Source organism: Cyprinus carpio, chromosome B8 (assembly GCF_018340385.1).
Source record: "Cyprinus carpio isolate SPL01 chromosome B8, ASM1834038v1, whole genome shotgun sequence".
Classification (NCBI taxonomy): Eukaryota; Metazoa; Chordata; class Actinopteri; order Cypriniformes; family Cyprinidae; genus Cyprinus; species Cyprinus carpio.
Window position 1 is genome coordinate 14131255 of NC_056604.1, and position 21252 is coordinate 14152506.

The 21252-nt window shown below is 35.6% G+C and overlaps 1 protein-coding gene across 1 annotated transcript in view; it reads left to right on the plus strand.

Moving 5' to 3' along the window:
* Positions 1-21252, plus strand: part of LOC109083339 (serine-rich coiled-coil domain-containing protein 1-like) — a 74695-nt gene that overhangs the window by 14406 nt on the left and 39037 nt on the right. The window contains 5 exon segments of the mRNA XM_042729879.1: positions 3461-3551; positions 4076-4144; positions 4267-4381; positions 15715-15856; positions 18757-18834. Coding sequence (XP_042585813.1) covers positions 3461-3551; positions 4076-4144; positions 4267-4381; positions 15715-15856; positions 18757-18834 — 495 coding nt within the window.

Sequence of the window (21252 nt, forward strand, 5' to 3'; positions counted from 1 at the left end):
GCCAATTTGAGGATCCAGATTCTTGTATTTTCGAAGCTGTGCCAGATAAAGATAAATGGATATGTGAGCCTACTTTTTAATTGACGGATGATACGGATTTGTTGAAGGAAAATCCTCTTCTACGGTGCCATCAAGTTCAGAGAAGGGGCAGCATTTTGCATTGTGCAAGGAGCACGGAACAATGAACATTATCTGTGATGTCCGATTTGCGAATGAATGAGTCGGCTCTTAATGAATCAGTCTCAAACACGTCCCAAACTCACAAGTTGTTTGTATGAATTGGTCTAATAACTGACTCGCTCACTGAAGCGCGAGTCATTTTCAAAGTGAACTTAAGCATGAATAACAGTGATATTTATTTATGTAAAAGAAAATCATTTGTTTTCTGAATGTTCCATTTTGAAAGCGAGTGAGTTGCTACCTACTCATTTTTATTTTAAGCCCTATTAAAAAAAAGAAAGATTTTTTTTGTGTGTGTGTTCTGTTTTAAAGTCTTTTTTTGTAGATTTTTCTAAGCTGACGCTGTAATCACCAAAGAATGTAAATGCTCATTAGCATACTTTTTCCGGGGCTTACTCACATAACTTTTTTTGTAAACACAAAGACAGGCAGGAAAAGGGAAGTATTCCATTGTCACAGTGAGAAATTGTGGTTATGCTCACTGCTCTCAAGGGAAGCATGCCAGTTATTGCTCTCTGTGTTCTTCAAACATTAACATTTGAGGAACTACAGTAGTTTCCCATTTCTGTAATCTTTGGCCAACACGCTTGTAAATCACATAAGTGTTGTTCGGTAATTTGGCTTTGCCTTTTACAGCTTCATTTGCATCAAGATGGTTCTTGTTTGATACAGCCTAATTTTTTTTTTCGCTTGCAATCAACCTTTATTTTGTAGAGCAGGAGACTTTGGTCTTGCTGATGAATGAAACATTTGGCAGCAGCCAGTGCTGGTTAGCTGAATGTGCCTGAAGGGCCTGAGTTTCACTTATGAAAAAGCTGCCTTATTGAATCAAGCCTTATTTTGCGTAATTCATTGTGGCCTGGACTTGAAATTCGATATTTGTTTAGTTGAGGTTGTCTCTGCAAGGGTCAGTTCACCAAAAATTTTTAATTCTGTGATTATTTACTCAACCTCATGTTGTTCCAAACATGTAGGACCTTCTTTCCTCTACGAAAAACAGATTAAGAGATTTTTGATAAAAGCCAAGAGCTTTCTGAACCTCCATAGACAGCAACATAACTACCACATTCAAGGCCCAAAGTAGTAAGGACATAGTCCTTGTGACATCAGTAGAAAATACTTTTTGTCTGCAAAGAAAACAAAAATCTTTATTTAACAATTTCTTCGCTTCCGTGTTAGTCTTCGACACTCGTTCATGACGGTACCATGACCGTTTGAATCATGTCTCATTTTTTTGCCATTTTTCCCTACAGTTACTTCAGTATCTCACTACTGTACCAAGAGGCACGTGTTCTTAACGTCTTGCAATGGATCTTAAGTGCATGCGCTCTGAGTTCAGTTCAGGTCATTTCCTAATCCCTGGTATATATTTGTGCAAAGGTTTTCCGACTCCTCGTAAGAATTTCTGGTAGCAGCACAGATTTCCGGTTCTGAATGTGTCTGATGGTGTCTCCTTGCATAACCTGTTAAAGTGAAACCTGTTAGATTGCCTCCTCAAATAGTGTTTCAGCATTTATTTTCTCACAGGGATATTTTTTTTAAGTGATTTCTGAAATACGAAGGGAGGAAAAGTTGTTTACGTTGCCATTGAACTGTTTTGGCCTTTTTGTCAAGGGCCGCAGGATATTTCGTTAAAAAGTAAAGCATGTTTTCTCCTGACACTGACATGAAAAGATCAGAAAAATCAATCTGAACATCGGGAGATGGAGAGTGAGTCACACCAAATGTCAGCTCTCTGTCACCTCCTCAATCCCTCAGAAATAAACGCTTGAGGGAAAAAAGACTATCTTTTCATCACCTCTTTCTTTTTTCTTTTACGCACTGCAGACATTTTTATCGAGCACTGGCAGTTTTTATCCTTTGTGCGTCTGTTGTCAATATCTGTGATTAGTGACCTTGTTGATTGAGACAGTTTGCATGCATATGCACATAAACAACCTGTGTTCGGCCGTTTATGTTCACAAGGACATTTATGAACCATGACACTGTTCTTCTTTAATATATCTAAATAAGCTGTCTGAACAGGTCACTGAATAAGGCCATTCACTTCATCAATATTACGTTCTTACAGAGATTAAAACAGTGGTGATGCATTATGTTAATTTTGTCATTTGGCATCGTAATATTTCACAGAGGTAAAGGCCAGGCTGTTTCATTTCCTAAGAGTCTTAATTAGGTGCCCAGCGACCCTTTAATTTCTAGCAAAGTCAAAGTTAAGGCACTTTTCTGTTCTGATGCACTATCCAGTACTTTGCTCTGTCCTGCTTAATTAGTAACAGAGCTGTGCTTTTCCACTTTAATAGGACATAATAGCTGCTCTTTTGCCTTTTTGTCTTTTACACGCACTTTTAAATAAGATTAGCTTGAAATACTCCATATAGAGCTTTGCTGAGTCCAGCTTGTGTGTTATAATAAACAACCCTCTTTTAGTGTTATTTTTCTTACCCTTTAGCTTTCAATCCTTAGGTGTTTTTTTCTCATGCTGGGCACAAGATGGCAGTGTGACACTTTGCAAAGCATCACCCAGAAACCCACTTTGGTTTGAGCGATATACAGGTTTTCTGCTTCTTGAGTGCACAGTGGAATTTTTTTGCGCTGTTTAGTCAGATGTGTGGAAAGGTTGCTGTGGAGGCGTCTTTAAATCAAATTAAATCCTCTTTTGTCGTCTTGCTTTAGCAAAGAGTCCATGACACGCAGCTGGAGGTTTGAGCTTAATTTAAGAAAGTCATTAGTCACTTCTAACTGCAAAGTAGAGACATTAAATTGGATTCTAAATATGTCATAACTACTAAAATATGACTCTTATATGGATACCAGATCTCAGCAGTAAGACAATTTTTTTTTCCTATTGGCCTGGTCATACAATGTTTGCTTGTCCTCATTTTTACCATTTTTACTGGCTTCACCACAAACAAATGGTACAATGATAGTATCTGCGTGTATGTACAGTATATGCATATGTGTGTGTGACATTAAAATATTTAAATTTTTTCACCAAATTATGTACTTTAAAAATATTAAAAACAATGCATTAATTTTTTTTTATTATAAATCTAAATTTATAAAAATATGTAAATCTTTTGCAGAAAGTACTGGAAATAATACATATTATAAATGTATATTTACTATATTCTATAATTATAAATTCATTAATTATGTGCAACTACATAACCCCATTTGTTGTGAATTATGGCATGTAATAAAATGCTCACGGAGCTCTCCTTAGCAAAAATGTTTTATTTTGCCGTTTGCATGATATTTTTTTTTCTCTCTTTTCCAGGATGTTTTGAATAACCTTGGCTCATCTGAGTTGGATGAGGATGACCTGATGCTGGATCTTGACCTCTCTGATGACCAGCGACCTCACCATGGTATGTTTTTACCAGACTCCAGTTGCTCTCTCCTTTTTGCTTCAGTCTCTCAAAGATATATTATGGCGTTTATCTCTCATTCATATTCATGCTGTTAAATCTCAGAAAATCTTGTTATAGTAATTACACATCCTTATAATAGCTGCATCGCTTGAAGAAATGATTTTTCCCATAGATATAAAAAGATAAGACCTTATCCCCCCCCCCCAGCTTTAGCTGAAGAAGACTTGGGCAAATCTTTCGAATTTAATACCTTGTAAAATATTACACCATAAAGTTATGCAAGCATACAATAATGAATTAGTCATGTCGTCATCTTAATTTTCCAAATATTCTGATATTTCGGGAGGAGTTACATCAGCACATGTGACACTACACGTTAACATGCACCATAGGCAAAGCCTCTAGACAGATAAACACTGCGAATGTCATTGCTGATATTTACTAAAGCAGTTTTTTTTTGCAAGAGAAGTAAATATCGCAGCTTCTGTGCATGAAGTCATTTTGGCATGAACTTCCCCTAGATCAGTGGTTCTCAGCTGGTTTTGCTTCAGGACCCAGATTACACATTGGACAAGTGGCGACCCAACAAAGTACAAAATTTTGTTTGTTGTACAAAAATGTCTTTAAAATATAAATAAATCCCTTATTTTAGGGAAATAAAGTTGAAGCTTATTTTCACCCAGAAGCTCTTTTTCTTAATTTGCTATTACAGCCTCACGGAAGGATTCCTGTCAATCCCTTGCATCATTTCTCAACCTGCTGCCTGCACCCCTGGAGGCCTCCACCGACCGGACCCCTGGAAGAGATCCCAAGGAGCCCCCCCTCAGGTATCGTTTCCTCACTGCAGCTTCTACTCTCAATTCCACAGATGCACTGTGAACATGAATGGCTCGACGGGGATAATGTTACATGCCCACTTTAATGATTCAGTAATGCTGTTTACCTTGTTACAACCCACAAAATGATCATCTAATTGTTTAATGAACATGAACTGATTTGCAAAGCTCAACAACAAGGATTTTTTTTCTGCTGGTCCAATCAGACTTGTAGTCCTGATGGTTACTTGCCTGCCAATATTTTCACAGGCACTATAAGAAAATGCATATTAAAAATAGATTTTATTTTTGTAAAGAAATTAGTACTTTTATTCAGCCAGGATGCAGTACATTAATCAAAAGTGACAGTAAAGGAATTCACAATGTTGCAAAATATATATTTCAAATAAGTGCTGTTTTTTTTTAAAAACTTTGTATTCATCAAAAAAAAGTATCACTTCTTCCACAGAAATATTAAGCAGCATAATTGATTTCTAATTTCTAATTCAGGTCTTCCAGCCAGTTCTATCAAACCTTTACATTTAATCTAGAATGTGGCTGCAAGATTAATTTTGAATGAGCCAAAAAGAATGCACATCACACCTCTGTTTATCAGTTTGCACTGGCTACCAATAGCTGCTCACATAAAATTCAAGGCAGAAATGTTTGCCTTTCACTGACTTTAACGTTAAATGTTCCCACCTGTTGGAATGACCTGCCCAATTCAATTCGAGCCTTCTTCAAGAATCGGCTAAAAACACATCTCTTCCATCTTTATATGACCCTCTAACTCTACCACTCTCTATTCTAATTCTATTCTTAAAAAATACAAGCCCCTTTTAGACTTGCACTCTATTCATTTACTAACTGCTTGTTTTCTTAAAAAAACACTAACTTCTCTATACTTTTTGTATTCCATCTATTTGTTTTCTTTTTATTTAATATACAATTAACCAAAACCTTGCTACAGTATGTGTACTGCGTTAGGCTAACTGAGACTTGTTATAGCACTTGCATATCATTGCTCTTTTTTTGATTTTGATTGCTTCCATTGTCCTTATTCGTAAGTCGCTTTTGATAGCGTCTGCAAAATGATCAAATGTAAATGATTTCTGAAGGATCAAGTGACACTGAAGACTGAAATAATGGTTACTGAAAATTCAGCTTTGCCATTGTAGGAATAAATTAGATTTAATAATATTTCAAATAGAAAACAATGATTTAAAATTGTAATAACATTTCACAATATTACTGTTTTTATTGTATTTTCGATCAAATAAATGCAGTCTTGGTGGGCTTATGAGAATTCTTTCAAAAGTAATTCGAAACCATTTAAAATCTTCAAAAATTATTCAGCACTGCAGTGCAGAGATATTATTAAATTCACATTTGTTCTAAGTCACCTCTTTTATGAAAATATTTCAGTGCTTACAGTTTATAGTTCCTTAGAGGGAAAGTTCAACCACAAATGAGCATTCTTTCATCCTTTTTTCACTCTCATGTTGTTTCAAACATCAATGACTTTTTCTTTTGTGAAACAAAAAAGATGATGATTTCTAAATCGTCGTCTTATTTTTTTGTTCCATACACCAAATATCATCTTTTATGTTCTACAGAAGAAGGAATTTAATTCAAGTCATCTGTGATTCAGTTTATGACATATCTTACGCATATATGCAAGGAAAAGCTATTACATGTTTATAAATAAACTTTTTAATAACATTTAAAATGGGAATTGGAATTTTGCCTGAAAGTTTGAAAAGAAACGAACATTTAGTAGCAGAATCAATGACATGTACAAAAAAGCAGCAAGCATGTCAAATGATCCATCATCATCCAGCATGTAAAAAATGATGTATGATATATTGATGGAAAGAAGTTTTTGTTTACAGAGATTTGCAGCCTCTCTGTATGTGTGGTATAAGTATATTGTGCTATTCTGAGAATTTTCATTTTGGAGCATCAGTACTCATTTGAGGGATTGCCCTACTATGTCAAACAGAAGCACAGCTTTAGCCAGATTTGAAGCATTTTGATGAAATGAATTTGCAGAGTACCAAATAAACTACAGCGATCTCTAACTAGCATGCCAAGAAATACGGTCATGACAATGTTGACATGAGAATAAACTAATTTATACAGTTGTGTTCTCAGTGGAAGCGAGTCCTACTTCATCCACTGCTTTGCATCTTGTTCCCTAAACTATCAAACTTTCTCTGATGTATTGACATGGGCATTGACTGCGCCGACAGTTTGTATGATTTGATAACGTTCTCTCAAACTCTGTCTACTCTGACTGGCAGTTTTATCCTCATGCGTAATGACAGCAGAGTCATTTCAGAGCCGGATGAATCCCATGTGGACACAGAGCAAATTATATTAGCATGGAAATTAGCCTAGAAAATTGAATACATTTCCTGACCTTATAATTATTTGTACAGTTTTTAGAGCATGCCCCAAAATAGAGCAGGTTTATTTTGAAATGATTACAGAATGTACCCAAACTACTACATTTCAACTACTTGTAATAAGTCTTGTATTTGTTTTCTGTATAAGTAGAAGGTTTAATGTTTAAATGCAATACCGCTGTGCCAAATATTACCTTATATTGCTGAAAGGTTATGAGAAGTACTTTTCCAAACCTACACAGTTATATGACATTTTATAGTATATTTGAGCTAGCGAATGCCTCATAAAAGCCGTGCTGCTTCTGGAAAGTGTATTTTCGCCTTGTCAGCAGGTGGTGATTGAATGACCTTGTCTTGATATCTTTGACACAGTTTTGAATGAGATTTCTTACCGAGTAGCCCTGCAAGCTACTTTTTTGGGTTATTGCTACATTTGAGGATGTTCTGTATTTATTTTCTAAATTTATGGCACCCCAGGACTGTTCTGTTCTCATTATGTTAAAGATCTCACAATTTGTGCACAAAGGTTTAGGCTTTTTCATCGTCAGCCGAGCTATTGCTATTCATGCTGGGTTAGCTAATTTTATTAGTAATTATTTGTGGCATGGTATTAACAGTGCATTTAAAGGGATAGCTCACAAAAAAAATACAATTCTGTTTATTTATCTAGCCCTATGCCATTTTAAACATGCTGTTACTTTTCTGTAAAAACAAAAGCAATATCTTAAATGTTTAGTATCTTGTAGCTTTTGGCACAGTTTTTTTTTTGTTAATAAACAGCAGTTCATAGTGTTTTTAAACCAAAAGGACAGAAAAACACCATAAAACAATTAAACTTTATGTAAAAAATACAATTAAACAAAGCTATATTTTTCTTAAACATAATAAAAACATTATTTAAAAAATTTAAATTCAAAAATACTTATTTTTCGTATGTATACTACATACAGTACAATTTAAAAGTGTAGAGTCCGTAAGACTTATTTTTATTTATTTATTTTGATATATTACATTCATCAAAAGTTACATCTTTTGTAAATTTATAGATTGTCTTTAGTTTTTAAAATAATGCTGTACTTTTTTCAAAATTGATGATAATAATAATAATAATTCTTTAATAAGTGTATCTTGACCACCATATCAGAATATTAGAATAATTTCTGAAGGATCATGTGACACTAAAGACTGGAGTAAATGTAATGGTAGATTACATTTAAAAAATATTTCACTATAGAAGCCAGTTATTTTAAATTGCAATAATATTTCACAGTACTACAATATTGTTTTGTTACATAAATGCAGGGATCATAACAAATTTCTTTTTTGAAAACATAAAATCTTTAAAACTCCAAACTTTTTCGAAGAGTAGTATATGTAGATGCATCACATTTGGGTATGACACGAATCTGAAAGTGTGAATAATGACTTAAATTTCAGTCTGTTCCTTACACAAAGCTTCTGAAGAATATAAATTTCTTTTATTTACTGGAGCTCTGCCTGCCATAAACACCGTGAACTATTGTTGTATGGAAAAAGAATGCATGCCATATAGGCAGCATACCGCTTTGGAACAACACACGGATGAGTAAATAATCGCAAACTTTCATTTTTGGGCGAATTATTCTTTTTGTTTCTCTTAGCATCTAATAATTCACCCAGCATTGAAAATAATGAAACTCAAAAGAAGTAAAGTAGTTGGCTTTTTCTCGTGTTTGTCAAATTCATCATTCGGAAGACGGGAGAGAAACGGCTTCAAAGATGCATGGGATTGCGGTATAGTGTCATTATGGTGGGGAGGTGTCAGCTAGTATAGATGTCTTTAATGGACAGTGGCTGGGAGGCCTGTTTTCTGCTGTGAGTCAGCTCCGCTAGAGTTGAGGATGCACTGTTTGATGGGCTATAATCCTACACCCTGACTAAGTGACAAGATATATTATCCCAAGGCGAAATCTGGGCTGTTGGTGTGGAAAACGCATCAGCCGTCATCGAGACTGATGCACAGCAGCTCGTGTTATGTTTTTCTCGCTCAGCGACGCAGCACTAGCCCATTTTACAGCTCTGAAGAGAGGCAGAAGGAAGTGTTTTGCTCTGTGAAGGGAGGCAGAAAGATGAAGCTATAGGAAGAGACGAAAAAAGAGCTCAGTCTATCTTAGCAGTGCTGCCAAAGACAGTGTAAAGGTTTATGATTGGTTTTCTCTTATACAGCTTTCATACAGAGAGAGAGTCACCGTTTAAATGAAAGGAAACTGAAATCCTCAACCGTATCATTTTTTTTTGTCATTTTGTGAGGAACAAAATGACCAAGTCTTTATTGCGGTTTGATCTGATTTAGTTATACTATCAGCAAGGTCTTCTAGGAGGAAAAAAATCTTAATTGTTCATTAGACCCATTCAGTTTCCTTGTACGCTTTCTCTAAATCATATTTTGTTCGTCTTTTCTTTAGAGGTGCACTCAGTCATTTTTTCCTCATTAAAAGTTTCACGTAAAGAAATGAATAACTTTTTTTTTTTTAAATGTAAAATATGACTTGAAGACTTCAGTAAGTTGTTGTAACCTACAAGTAGACCCTTCCTGGTGACTTCCATGAACAGGCATGTTTGCCATAGAGCTGTACTGCATGCATGAAAGTGCATTCGTCTGAAGTTCCCAACAAAATTCTAGCTATTTTTGATTAATAAGAAAAATAAGGATTACTTACTACCATAAAGATGCAAGTTTCATTCACTAAATATATAAACAACTATGAATTACACATTTGTAAATGTGTAATTTATGATGTAGAACTAAACGTGAACATCTCTTCAAGTCACGTACAGTATATCACAGATATTTAACTCGTAAATTAAAACCGTATTTCTTAAAACCCATTAGCAATCCCTGAGGGAACTCGGTAATTAGAGAACATCCTAATTGTCTACCGGGTTTAGGACTAAACTGAACAGCTCTATTAATGCACTTTTACTGCTACTGTAATGATTTGTTATTATAAATGTATTTTTTATATGGTTAAATGTAATTACAATTAAATTATACTAAATAATAATTGTCAAAAATTATTGTTATTTAATAATAGTAATAATAATGGAATCTCTGAAGCTCTGGAAAACCTTTTTAATAAAGTTATGATTATTGCATTATTAATAATTATATTTATAATATAACACAACAACATAATAATAATAATTCCAACAACATCAAATAAAAATATTAATAATAATATTTCATGTCAATAATGATGACAGTAAATAATAATAATAATTCCAACAACATCAATAATGTTTTGTTATTATATGTTTGTAGTAGTTTTGGTGTTAATGTCAAAATAAATATTAGTAATCATGTTTACATTATGTAGAGGTCTTACAGCGCTCAAGGTGTTTTATAAAGCGCAAACATAAAAGTGCGCCAAGATGAAGAGCCTGCAAAATGTAAACAACAGCTTACTAAGTGCACCTTTAGCCCAGAGACAGAAAAAGCAGTGAAATGCTGAGACACAAAGCTCATGACCAGCTGGGTTCTCTCTCTCTTCCTCATGTCCTTCAGGAGCAGGTTTGCTTCAGCAGGGGGCAGACTCCTCAGCTCTCCGCAAGCTGTGGTCCTCCACAACAGAAGGCAGCATGTCTGGCCTTGTGCTACTTTCCCCAGTCTCCTTACCTAAGTCTGTCAAGGTGATTCAAAGAAAGAGAGCGAGAGGGGACTTTCAAGGAAACTCGGGTGTGACTAAAGGAGCGCTAGACTTTTAGTTTGAGCATAACTAATTACTATGGAAGCCCGTTTCCGCCACTGAATAAAAAATAAAAAAAAGTTGTTGTGACTTTTTATCTCACAATTCTGACTTTTTTTTCAGAATTGCGTGATATAAACACTGTCGTGAGTAATAAAGTCAGAATAGCGAGATATAAAGACACAATTGCAAGATATAAACTCGCAATTCTGACTTTATAACACGCAACACGAGTTAAAGTCCAGTTCTGACGGAGGAAAAAGACTGATATGTTCTTGCAATTGCATGTTATAAAGTCAGAATTGCGAGATATAAACTCGCAATTCTGAGAAAAAAAGTTTCTATCATACAACTCTGAGAAAAAAGTCAGAATTGTGAGATGAAAAGTCGCAATTACCTTTTTTATTCAGTTGCGGAAAGGGACTTCCATAAATTGCTGAGATACAGTAAGATGTGTTGGGGGGTGTGATTATTCCTAACCTTTGATCACACTCTGAGTTGTGGAGTCATGTTGATTTCTCCACTGTGTGTGTGTGTGTGTGTGTGAGCGAGTGTGTGAGCGAGATCTGGCTCAGGGAATGTCTTCTGGGGGGTCTGGCTGAGTCACAGTGGCAGAATCCATTGTTGTCACACGTAGCAAGGAAGCTTGTGACATCACTGATTGGACACACAGTCTATGTGAGGCAGCCGCCTCTTCGCCTGATGTGCATCCTCTAGCCATGAAATGTTGAAACACAAATGGTTCTTAGTCATAAATGGCAGAAGGATTTTTTTTAGACCTTTATTACGTTGACTGTACAGTAATTTTCCTCTACAGTAAGAATCGTTACCTTCTAGAAAACGAAAATCTCTTAAAGCTTGAGCTGTTAATATTTTTGAGGGGAGAAACAAAGATTTTACGTTAAATTCCCATTGAATTTGTACAAGCACATTCATGTAAGACTTTCAACAAATGACTCTTCTAAAGGCATAAATATTTGATCAACCAGAAACATTGCTTTAATGTCAACAAAGCGCCTGCAACTACTACCGCGTCCGCTCTGACATCATCGCTTAATTCCGTGCTAGAAATAAATAAACCACAATTAAGCCACAAGGGACGCCACGTAATGAGCAGAATCAACACATTTAAGCTTTTCAGATGTTTGGGGTTGAAAAGTTCAGAATAAACAAACAAACAGAGATGATGTCATCGCCGAGGTTGCCGATCCCGGCCTGAAGCTAGTCATCATAATAAAAATGAGTCAAAGCTCAAAAATTTAAGTTTGAGGGAGATGGGTGAAGGCAGTGTGAAAACGGTTGACTTCTAGTATTGCTGCCAGAAATCCTTGCTATAGGACTTGACCAATTTGTTGCAGTCTGTTGTGTTTGTCAAAATGTCTTCCTGGCCAATGGCAGGAAGAAATGAGTGGTCTGGGAATGTTAGTAGTCAGACAATGTGGGTTTTTTAAGGGCTTATGCAAATATAGGGAACACAATGTTTTTACTTATTATTTTTATGAATAAGCAAAAAAACACAAACAAACAAACAAACAAAAAAGTGCATATTGGTTATGGTTTCTTTTAAATACTTTTATTCAGCAAGGATGCTTAAATTGAACAAAAGTGACTGTACAAAATATCTATAAATAAATAAAAATAAATGCTGTTTTTTTCAAATGATCCAGAAACAGTTTGGTTTTCACAGAAATATTTTCACAAATAAAATGTAACTGTTTTAGCATTGTTAATAATAATAACATAATAAAAAAAAAAAAAAAAAAAAAAAAAAAATAATAATAATAATAATTTTTTCCATAAATTACATTAAAAATAAAACTGAAAACTGTTTAAATTGTAATAATATTTTACAATATTATTTTTACTGTATTTTTTAATCTAAGAAATATAGCCTTGGTGTAAGACTTCTTTCAGAAACATAAAATAAATCTTACTGACCCACAAATCTAAGGTAGTATATGAGAATTTGGGGTATTTCTAGAAAAATAACTATATTGTGAATGATCCTGTAACCATGATATAAAATTACTCATACTGTGATAAAAGATTTTGGTCATACCGCCTACACCTAGTGTGAAAATTTGTCTGTGGCTGGTAGGGAAGATCATTTAAATTCATTTAATACTACTGTTCACTCAGTTTTTTCCCCTCTCTCTCTCATGCTCACAATCAAAGATGACTGCATCTTGTGGACTCTCTCGATGTTTACAACAGTCCATCTCTGCATCTTGTTTGCCAGCAGAAAAAGGGCACAAGCTTTTGGAACTCTCCCCTTACAATAATTACTAAACTAGCAAGGACTGTGAGCATTGCTCTGATCTGAACACTGCTTCTGGAAGCCAAGCATTCAGATTACTGGTTTCCAAACACATGTCTTTTTAACTATGAACATAGGCGGGACTTTGCTCCTCTAGTGCAATGTTAAAATGTGATTAAAAGAACAAAGGGCCAGGCTTGCCTAATGCTAATGAGGATGCTAATGAGAAAACGGTGCAAATAGGTGTAACCCAGAACACCGACTCACCTGAGGGAGTCTTTTACATCTGACAGATGCCAGTACAGAACTCCAGTGTTCTGCCCCTCTACAACTTTAAATAACATACAGCTTCTAAATGAGAGCTCACGCAGAGGGGGGGTTGTCAACCTGCTAAGCAGAGGTCATATGCATAAAAGATCAGACTTGGTGACAGTGTTTGCTTTGGCATAATTAGATTATGGCCAGAAGTGAGGTGATAATGGATATTATGTAGTGGGGTGATGCAGGTGCCTGAATGATTAAAGTGAAATATGTAGGTGTTACTGTTAATGTTGAGACAAAGCTGCAACTGAAGCATAATGAAAACACCCTGAGGTCAGCAACTTTCAGGTGCATCTCGGAGCAAAGTATCCCAAGACCTGATTACTATCAGCATCGCCTCAACTAAATGTAAATGGATCATATGATATCATAAATAATATACAGGCTTTGTTCCAAGCTATGTTCCGAGTTGCCTACGTAGGCAGCATTTTAGAGGCTACATAGGTTTTATTATTATAAATTAACATGATGGTCCACTCATAAATAGATGAATGGAAGAAATCATAACACTAAGTATGGCAGCTATATTCATATAAGATTGGAAGGCTTCATTTTTGTTAGCATGTTTATAAGCAAAGTGTTGTCACAGTGAGATTCACCTCACAACTTTAAATTTCTCTAATTAGTGTAGCAATCACATTGCTTGTTAAGCTGCATCATAGAGGCCCTGAGATCTAAAATTGTAATTAATGATTGAATCTAGATAATTACCTGATTCACAGAGCTTCTTTCAAGTAAATAACCACCTCTTCCAGACAGAATAATAACACGATCAGTTGTGTATATAGGAGGTGCCATTTAACACCAGGTCTATGTTTTTAATCTGTTTAGAAACTGCTTGAAAGTGGCAAAATTGAGTTCTTTTTTTTTTCCCTGAAAACATTTCAGAATGGTGTTAAACACCTCAGGCGTCAGAGCTAAAGGAAATCTAGAATTGTTAAGGCACAATATACAATCACTTCTGCAGTGCTCTCTCTGATTTCCTTTTTTAAGTAATAAACATTGTGGTTCCATACTTCTGCTTTTATAATTCATGTGTGCAATGATCGATTTTCCATGCCATGCTTTGACAAATACATCAGTTGACTCCGTGTCACAGTAAAATACAATATTAGAGGAATCTGTTAGGTGCCATAGTCGGTTCTCCAAGGCAAAAACAAAGAATGAACTTTGCTTTTGCTGCTGGCTTTCTAGGCAGACACTGAGTTATACAGGCTCTCATATTTTAATGAGTATGTTGAATAAGAACGCCTTCTCCTATGCCGTGTCTCAGCACGAGGATCATGAATAAGTCAGGATTCTGTCTATGCTTTCTCAGGCGTTTAGCAACCCAAGCCGTTTATGAAATCTTTTGTAAATTCGCAAAAACAGAAACAATTGTTATATCCTTCAGGATGGATAGTGTGTTTTTACCGGTCGATGCTATGGATTGAGAAACAAGAAAACATATTCCCATTTTTCAGAGAGGATGTTTCAGAAGATGATTTTAATTGACAAGTGTGAGATGGAAAGCTTGTAACCTGCCACGGAGTAGCAAAGTGAAATTTTGCTTTCTTCTTGCAGCTCCAAGGACACTCACCACAAAAGCCCTGAAATAAACAGCGTGGTAATGAAAATCGACAACAAAAGTGTCAGACGTTTGTTTGGAAGACTGACTGTGTTTACAGACTCTGCGACTCTCTCGTTGGAATGGTTCCCAGGAATCGATGCTTAATTCTAATCAAAACTCTCAGGTTCCTTTTGATCTTCTGTTATCGGTGTACGTTTAAAAAACATAAATACTTAATTATATCTGAAGCACCTTGAATTAAATTCGATCTGAAACCCTGGAGCTGGAGCTGCAATGTGATCCTTCTGTTGAGCAGAATCAGGTCCGTAATTAGCAAGAGGTCTCTCTCTTCGTGTTTTTTGTGGAACTCTCAATAAGAGATTTCTATCGGTCCAAATACCCTGTGCTTCCTTTGAAGATATCTTTGATATACGCCATTGATATACGTCAAGCCTTTGTTCTTTCAAAAATGAAAAAGATATTGCCTTACTCTTGGGTGTTTAGTCTTTGGATTTTGTGTACGTCATCCTTGGAATAGGAGTTTTTCCCCCTTCATATAATTCTTCTGATATTGATGCTGTGTCAATCAGTCAAGATCTCAGTAGACTGAAAAAAGTAATGTTTTGTAACCTCTTAACTGTCTAATTGTTTGAGTTTACATATAGATTAGTATCCACTTGGACTCAATGAAAACTTGATGAAGAGGGTATGACTGTTCCTCTCGAATGTCTCTCAAGGGTCTTTTCTCCACTCTGACCTTTTGTCTTTCTGTCGTTTTCAAGAAGCGCCTCTAATCAAGTTTAATTTGATCCCATTCTTTGCATGAATGATTGATCTGTTCATTTGCGCCGAAATCTGCACAATGCAAACAATAGACAAAAATGAGGTTATTTACATTTCATTCTAGTTTAAATCACAATCAGTGGAGAACAGGAGTGAAATTGATTGAATAAAATACTTAAATTACTTTGAATGCACATTCATTTGCCAATATATGTTGGAAATCCACTTTCTGTGAAATTTCCTGACCCCAAATCTCAGACTGTTTCTTGCTCACAGAAATTGTTTTCTTTTGATCCTTCCAGGGAGCAGCGGCCCATGTCCCTATGTCTGTCTCGTGATGATGAACCTTTGCCGGGGCTGGAAGCGCTGCCGTTCAGGCTGATGCAGCAGGACTGCACAGCGGTAAAGACCCTTCTGCTGCGGCTACGCAGGACTCTGCAGGAGGTAATGTTCCACCCTGACAGCTGATTCATGAAGCTGCTATGGCCTTCATCACGGGCGCATTAGAACAGGTAGAAGAGCTCTCCGTGCCCTGCCAGTTTCATGCCTCATCATTCAGGGCAAGCACCAGGAGAATCTCACACTCAGAAGAGACACATTCCGTCAGTATGTAGACCTTGGTTAGAGTAGAAACTATACTTAATGTGACACAAATGAAAACAAAGCTGTGAGAGGAAGAAAAGCATGTCAGAGTGTTGATTTGTTCAGCCAACAAAATGTTACAGCAAGACAACTACAGTACAGGTGCATTATTAAAAAAAAAAAAAAAAAATCATTTTTTTTTTTTTTTGACTGAAGTATCCGATACTTTTTGGATGCAGTTTATATTTTTGTATATATTAAACTGCATATATAACTTTTTTTTTAAATAAATTTTTTTTTTTAAAATTAAACTACAAATAAGATTAAACTCCAAAGTGTAAAATTTATCAAATAAAAAAATAAACTTAAAAAAACACTAATAAGATGACACTCGTAAGTGTAATTTTTAGCAAATCTCGAAATGAATTCACTTATAATATTTAATTTTAACTTATTGAAACAAAATTGTATAGAACTTTAATATTGCATTCCTACTTTTTCAGAACATTAATGGAGTGTCTGTTGTGGTAGTAATGTGGGATTTTATTTAAATGCTCTTTGAAGTCACTACAGTAATACTAATAATAAAAAAAATCTTGGTTTTATCCCTTACAGCTAATAATGCTAACCCAACTTGATTTATTGACCAGAACACACTTATTTATTTCCATTCCACATTTCTCCAAGTAGTAGCTGCATGAACTGCATGAATACTGAAGAGGAGGTTCTTTGGCCTCTTTACTGACTCTTCTCATTAACATGTAAATTAGCCATCTTCCTTCAGCATTTGTAAACTACAGTGTAACAAGAATCACAATGACTTGTGCAGTTCTGCGGTGGGGTTTATTTGCTTGACCAGTGATCTTACGCACAGCCTGTTCTTTAATTCTTTGTGTGTCTTTTGTGCTTTCGGTCTTTTGATACCTCGTTTCAGACTAATTTAGGGCAGGGTAGTGAGAATGCCAGTTCAGAATGTGCAGAGAGGTTTTTATTTAGCCAAATGTTAAGTAGTAAATATGTGAAAGGGGCATCGATTGTCTGCTCACACTTAGTTGCTATAATAGGAAAGCTGTAGACTGGTTTCAGAGCCTGAATCAAGAGCGTCTAACCTCTCAGACATAGTTATTTTGTTTGAATGTTACCTAGACTTGAATTGAATAGCTTTCATACCTTTGAACATTACAGTATGTACTGTAGTGCCTGTTGGCATTCAGAACCTGGCACAGCATCCTTCGTGGATTAAACTGGCTTTTTTTTATTTTTTTTATTTTTGTTTTTTTTGTGTCCTGCCTGTTTCATTTACATAACTATTGCATTTCCCACCAGCTAAAACAGTTCAGATGTAGCCATGTGCATATATAACCATTCTGATTATTGCTTCATATTCTGAGCAGAGATTTTAGTTTTAATATTGAACAGGGTAAATTCTTAAATTACTGTTTTGCATTTTTCAGCGAATAACTTTGACTACTCTGTTTTGTCGTTTCGCAGTTTTTGTTTGAATGCACTGGGAAGAATCTGCATTGGTAAAACGTTTGTCTTGCTTTTGCTTTCATCATACCGTCTTTGATTACCTCAATATGTTTGCACTTTTCATTACCGTTTTCTTGTCCTGTCCTTGTACTTAAAATGCAGGCGTAGAAAACACATTAATCAAAGCAGCACATGCTGGATCAGTCTTGAATCCTTTAATAATTATGGAGTCTGAAATGCTGCTTGAAATTCATTCATGTTTGCTGTGAAACATTTACCAAAATGACATTGTAATGGTTGTGATATTGTACCTTGTTTGAAATTTATAGAACCGTTGAAACTACTTGATTATAGTCATCTCATTTTCCCAGTATTTTTTTATTTTCGCTCTTGCCTTGCTGCCGGTGGAATAACTGAATGTCTTGGGCCCCTCCACACACACCCACAAATAGTGGGTACCTTATTTTATTTTATTGCTTTAAGTTATATTTTTGTTTTTAATGCTGCTTTAAAAAAGAAAGTTTTGATATGCATATGCACGTCACAGAGAACTGGTACAGGCCTGGGTGGAATGCGTTAGTAGTGTATTGTCGCTAATGTATTTTATCGTCCTCTTTAGCAGTGCAGCAATTTTTTTTTTTTTTTTTTTTTTTTTTTTTTTTTTTTTTTTTTTTTTTTTTTTTTTTTTTACAAAAGTGTCTGACATTAATATCCTCACTCAATATATAGTCAGTTCGCTGCTCTACTCAGACTAAAGTGTTCTGCATCTCTGACAGTGTCACTGCGTCTGCAGCTCTCTTCCTCACATTAATATGGGCGAGAGGCAGCAGTACTGTGATGAAGGAGAGAAGCGTTTGAGGCTACTGCCCATAGAGGACAGGGCTGTCTGCTCCCGTGTTTGGATTGTATAATTACATAATATGAACGACATGAGCTAATTTCCCAATGTGTTTCATTACTGACTTTTAGAGTAATAACAGTGTTGCTTAATTTGTGCCTTTCTTTTGAAGCATTTATTGAGCTTTGTTAATATTAATTTCTACATGCATGTTTTAAAGTTGGTGAAACAAATTATATTTTGAAGGCTTTTGGTGAAGATGCTCTTGTAGTCTTCGGCTGTGTGTGGGTCAGATACTTAAAAATAAAATTTATAATACTGCCAAGCATAGTAACCTCAGAGGCAATTATTTCAGAGTGAGATGAGCAGAATATTATTTAGTCTTTTTTTAACAGTAATTTTCTTTTCATATGCTTATTAAATATTAAGGTGTTTGATCTTTGCCTTTCAGAGTTCTGAGATCAGTCCTGCCACCAGCCTTCACTCTCTACCCATAAGTCCCTGCAGTGAGAAATCAGTCCCCTTTAAGGTAATTGTCCACATTCAGTGTTGTCAAAATGTTTTCTTTTCTATTAATATCGTGGATGAACACTTTCTTTGCTGCTAAGGTATCATTGTCGGGTCACACTTTGATTTAAAAAGCTCACTTTCATTTTTTCCCCCCTCCCTGAAGATTTCAAAGCCTGTAGATCAAACATAACGTACTGTATGTAGTTCATTTTCTAACTCCATTGTGCCTCTCCTGAACTCACTCTGCTCTTTTCATTCAGGCTTCTCTCTCTGATAGAGTTTGAGTTAAATTTTTCTCCACCATCAACAAATTTTCCCACTATCTTGATGAGATTATCTGGTTATGTGCCTTAATCTTGCTTGGATTGTCATCGGGAAAGGTTTATGATTTTGTATGAGGAGCTTTTGCTTGGTAGAAGAGGATTTCGGTTTTCATCAGGACTTTTTTTTTTTTCGGCTCAAAAAAAATGCGAAGTGGAAACGAGGTCTGCAGCTTTCTCTGTCCTCTTTACTGACCTACATGGAGTGTTAACAGAAGCGATGGTTGCGGCAGCGAATCACGTGACATTCCGGCTCATCCGTAGCCTAGCGCCACGCAGCGGGAGAGGGAGATGCTTAGAATAGGACCCCATGCATTCTGACATTGTGTTCAGCTGACAGGAGAGGGGTGGGACTTGTCCTGATTCATTGCGTTAAAAAAAAGGAAAATATTCCCGATTTTAAAAATAAAGCCCTAGAACCCACCTGAGACGGAACCGTGTCACTTCACGTCCTACTTTTAACAGAAAACTTCTCTCACCAAACATTTGTTATCCCCACCTTCTTAATAATTAGAGCCTGCGGAAAGCATTCTCCTGCGGTGAGAGCGTGGCGTCGTTTAGGGGAATAATGGAGCCTCTTGCTCTGCACCCTGGGAAATGAGCTTGGACTGGGGTTCCAAAGTCATTCGTCCTGGTGTTCCTGTCAACTGCGCATTAATAACTTCTTGTTAAGCGGTTGTAGTTGTGCCCCCCACTCTGAGGGTGTCCTGTTTGAAGTTTATAACATCACAAACCTCCTTATACAGGAATAACTGAGGACATCTATCACATTTACTCCCTTTTATGCCTACCTTCAAAGTACATCAGTGAAATATTCTGCACTTCTCTAATATTTTACCATTCTTGGTAATGAAACTGCCAGGTAGGGCTGAGCGATATGGCTAAAAAATTATCCCTTGTATTTTTTTCTCCTTTTATTCAGCCTTTTGATGACATAAATATATAATGACATACACTTCCATTCAAAAGCTTGGTGTCAGAAAGATTTTTATTTTATTTTTTTTACGTTTTAGAAAGATGTCTCACTAAGGCTCAATTTAGTTTACCATTTAAATAAGTCTTATCTATTTTAATAGATAAGATTAAATAAGATTAAAATATTATTTATTGCTGTGATGGCAAAGCTGAATTTTCATGCAGCCATTACTCAAGTCTTCAGTGTCATGATCTTTCAGAAATAATTTAAATGATTTCAATGCTCAACATTTTTAAATGATTTCCTATTATTATTAATGTTCTATAATCACTGCTGCTTAATATTTCTTTCATACTTTTTTCATAATAATTTAATGACTCCTTGCTGAATAAAAGTATTAATTTCCTTCTTACTGACCACAAATCTTTAAATGTTAGTGTGTGTATATTACCTTGAAATATCTTGATATCTTGATTTATTTTCTAGTGGAATTATATTTTTAATCACACAGCCATGGTAGCCAATGAGATTCAGAGTAAGGTAAAATACAAAATAATAACTAGAGGAGTAAAGTTTGATTTCAAACTTTAAAGTTGGCTTGAAAAAGCCAGGCCAGAAAGTTTGAAAACATTGTAATAGCTTTAAGTAGTTCCACAGTTTAAAGTTTTCATGATTTGAAGGCAATATAAGATAGACAGACAGAAATAGATAGATATAGATATAGATATAGATAAAGATAAAGATATAGATATAGACAGACAGACAGACAGACAGAGAGACAGACAGATAGATAGATAGATAGATAGATAGATAGATAGATAGATAGATAGATAGAGACAGACGGACAGACAGACAGAGATGACAGATTAAAATGAACTTGCATAGCTATACATTTTTTAGTTTGGAAATGCTTAGGGACTGCTTAACCTTGTAAGCTGAAATGTCTTTGTATGTATTTTTTTCTTAAAGGGGTCCTATTATGCTCTTTTACAAGGTATTGATTTTGTTTTGGGGGTGTACTAGAACAGGCTCTCATACTAGGTTGTTCAAACAACATATATTTTCCACATATTTTACATTATTACAACACCTCTCTCCCAAGTCTGGCATGAATGGCTGGAATAGTTCCTGCATCAGATGAAGGCCCGCCTTCTGAAATACGAAATGCGCTGTGATTGGTAAGCTGCGCCAGTGATTTGTT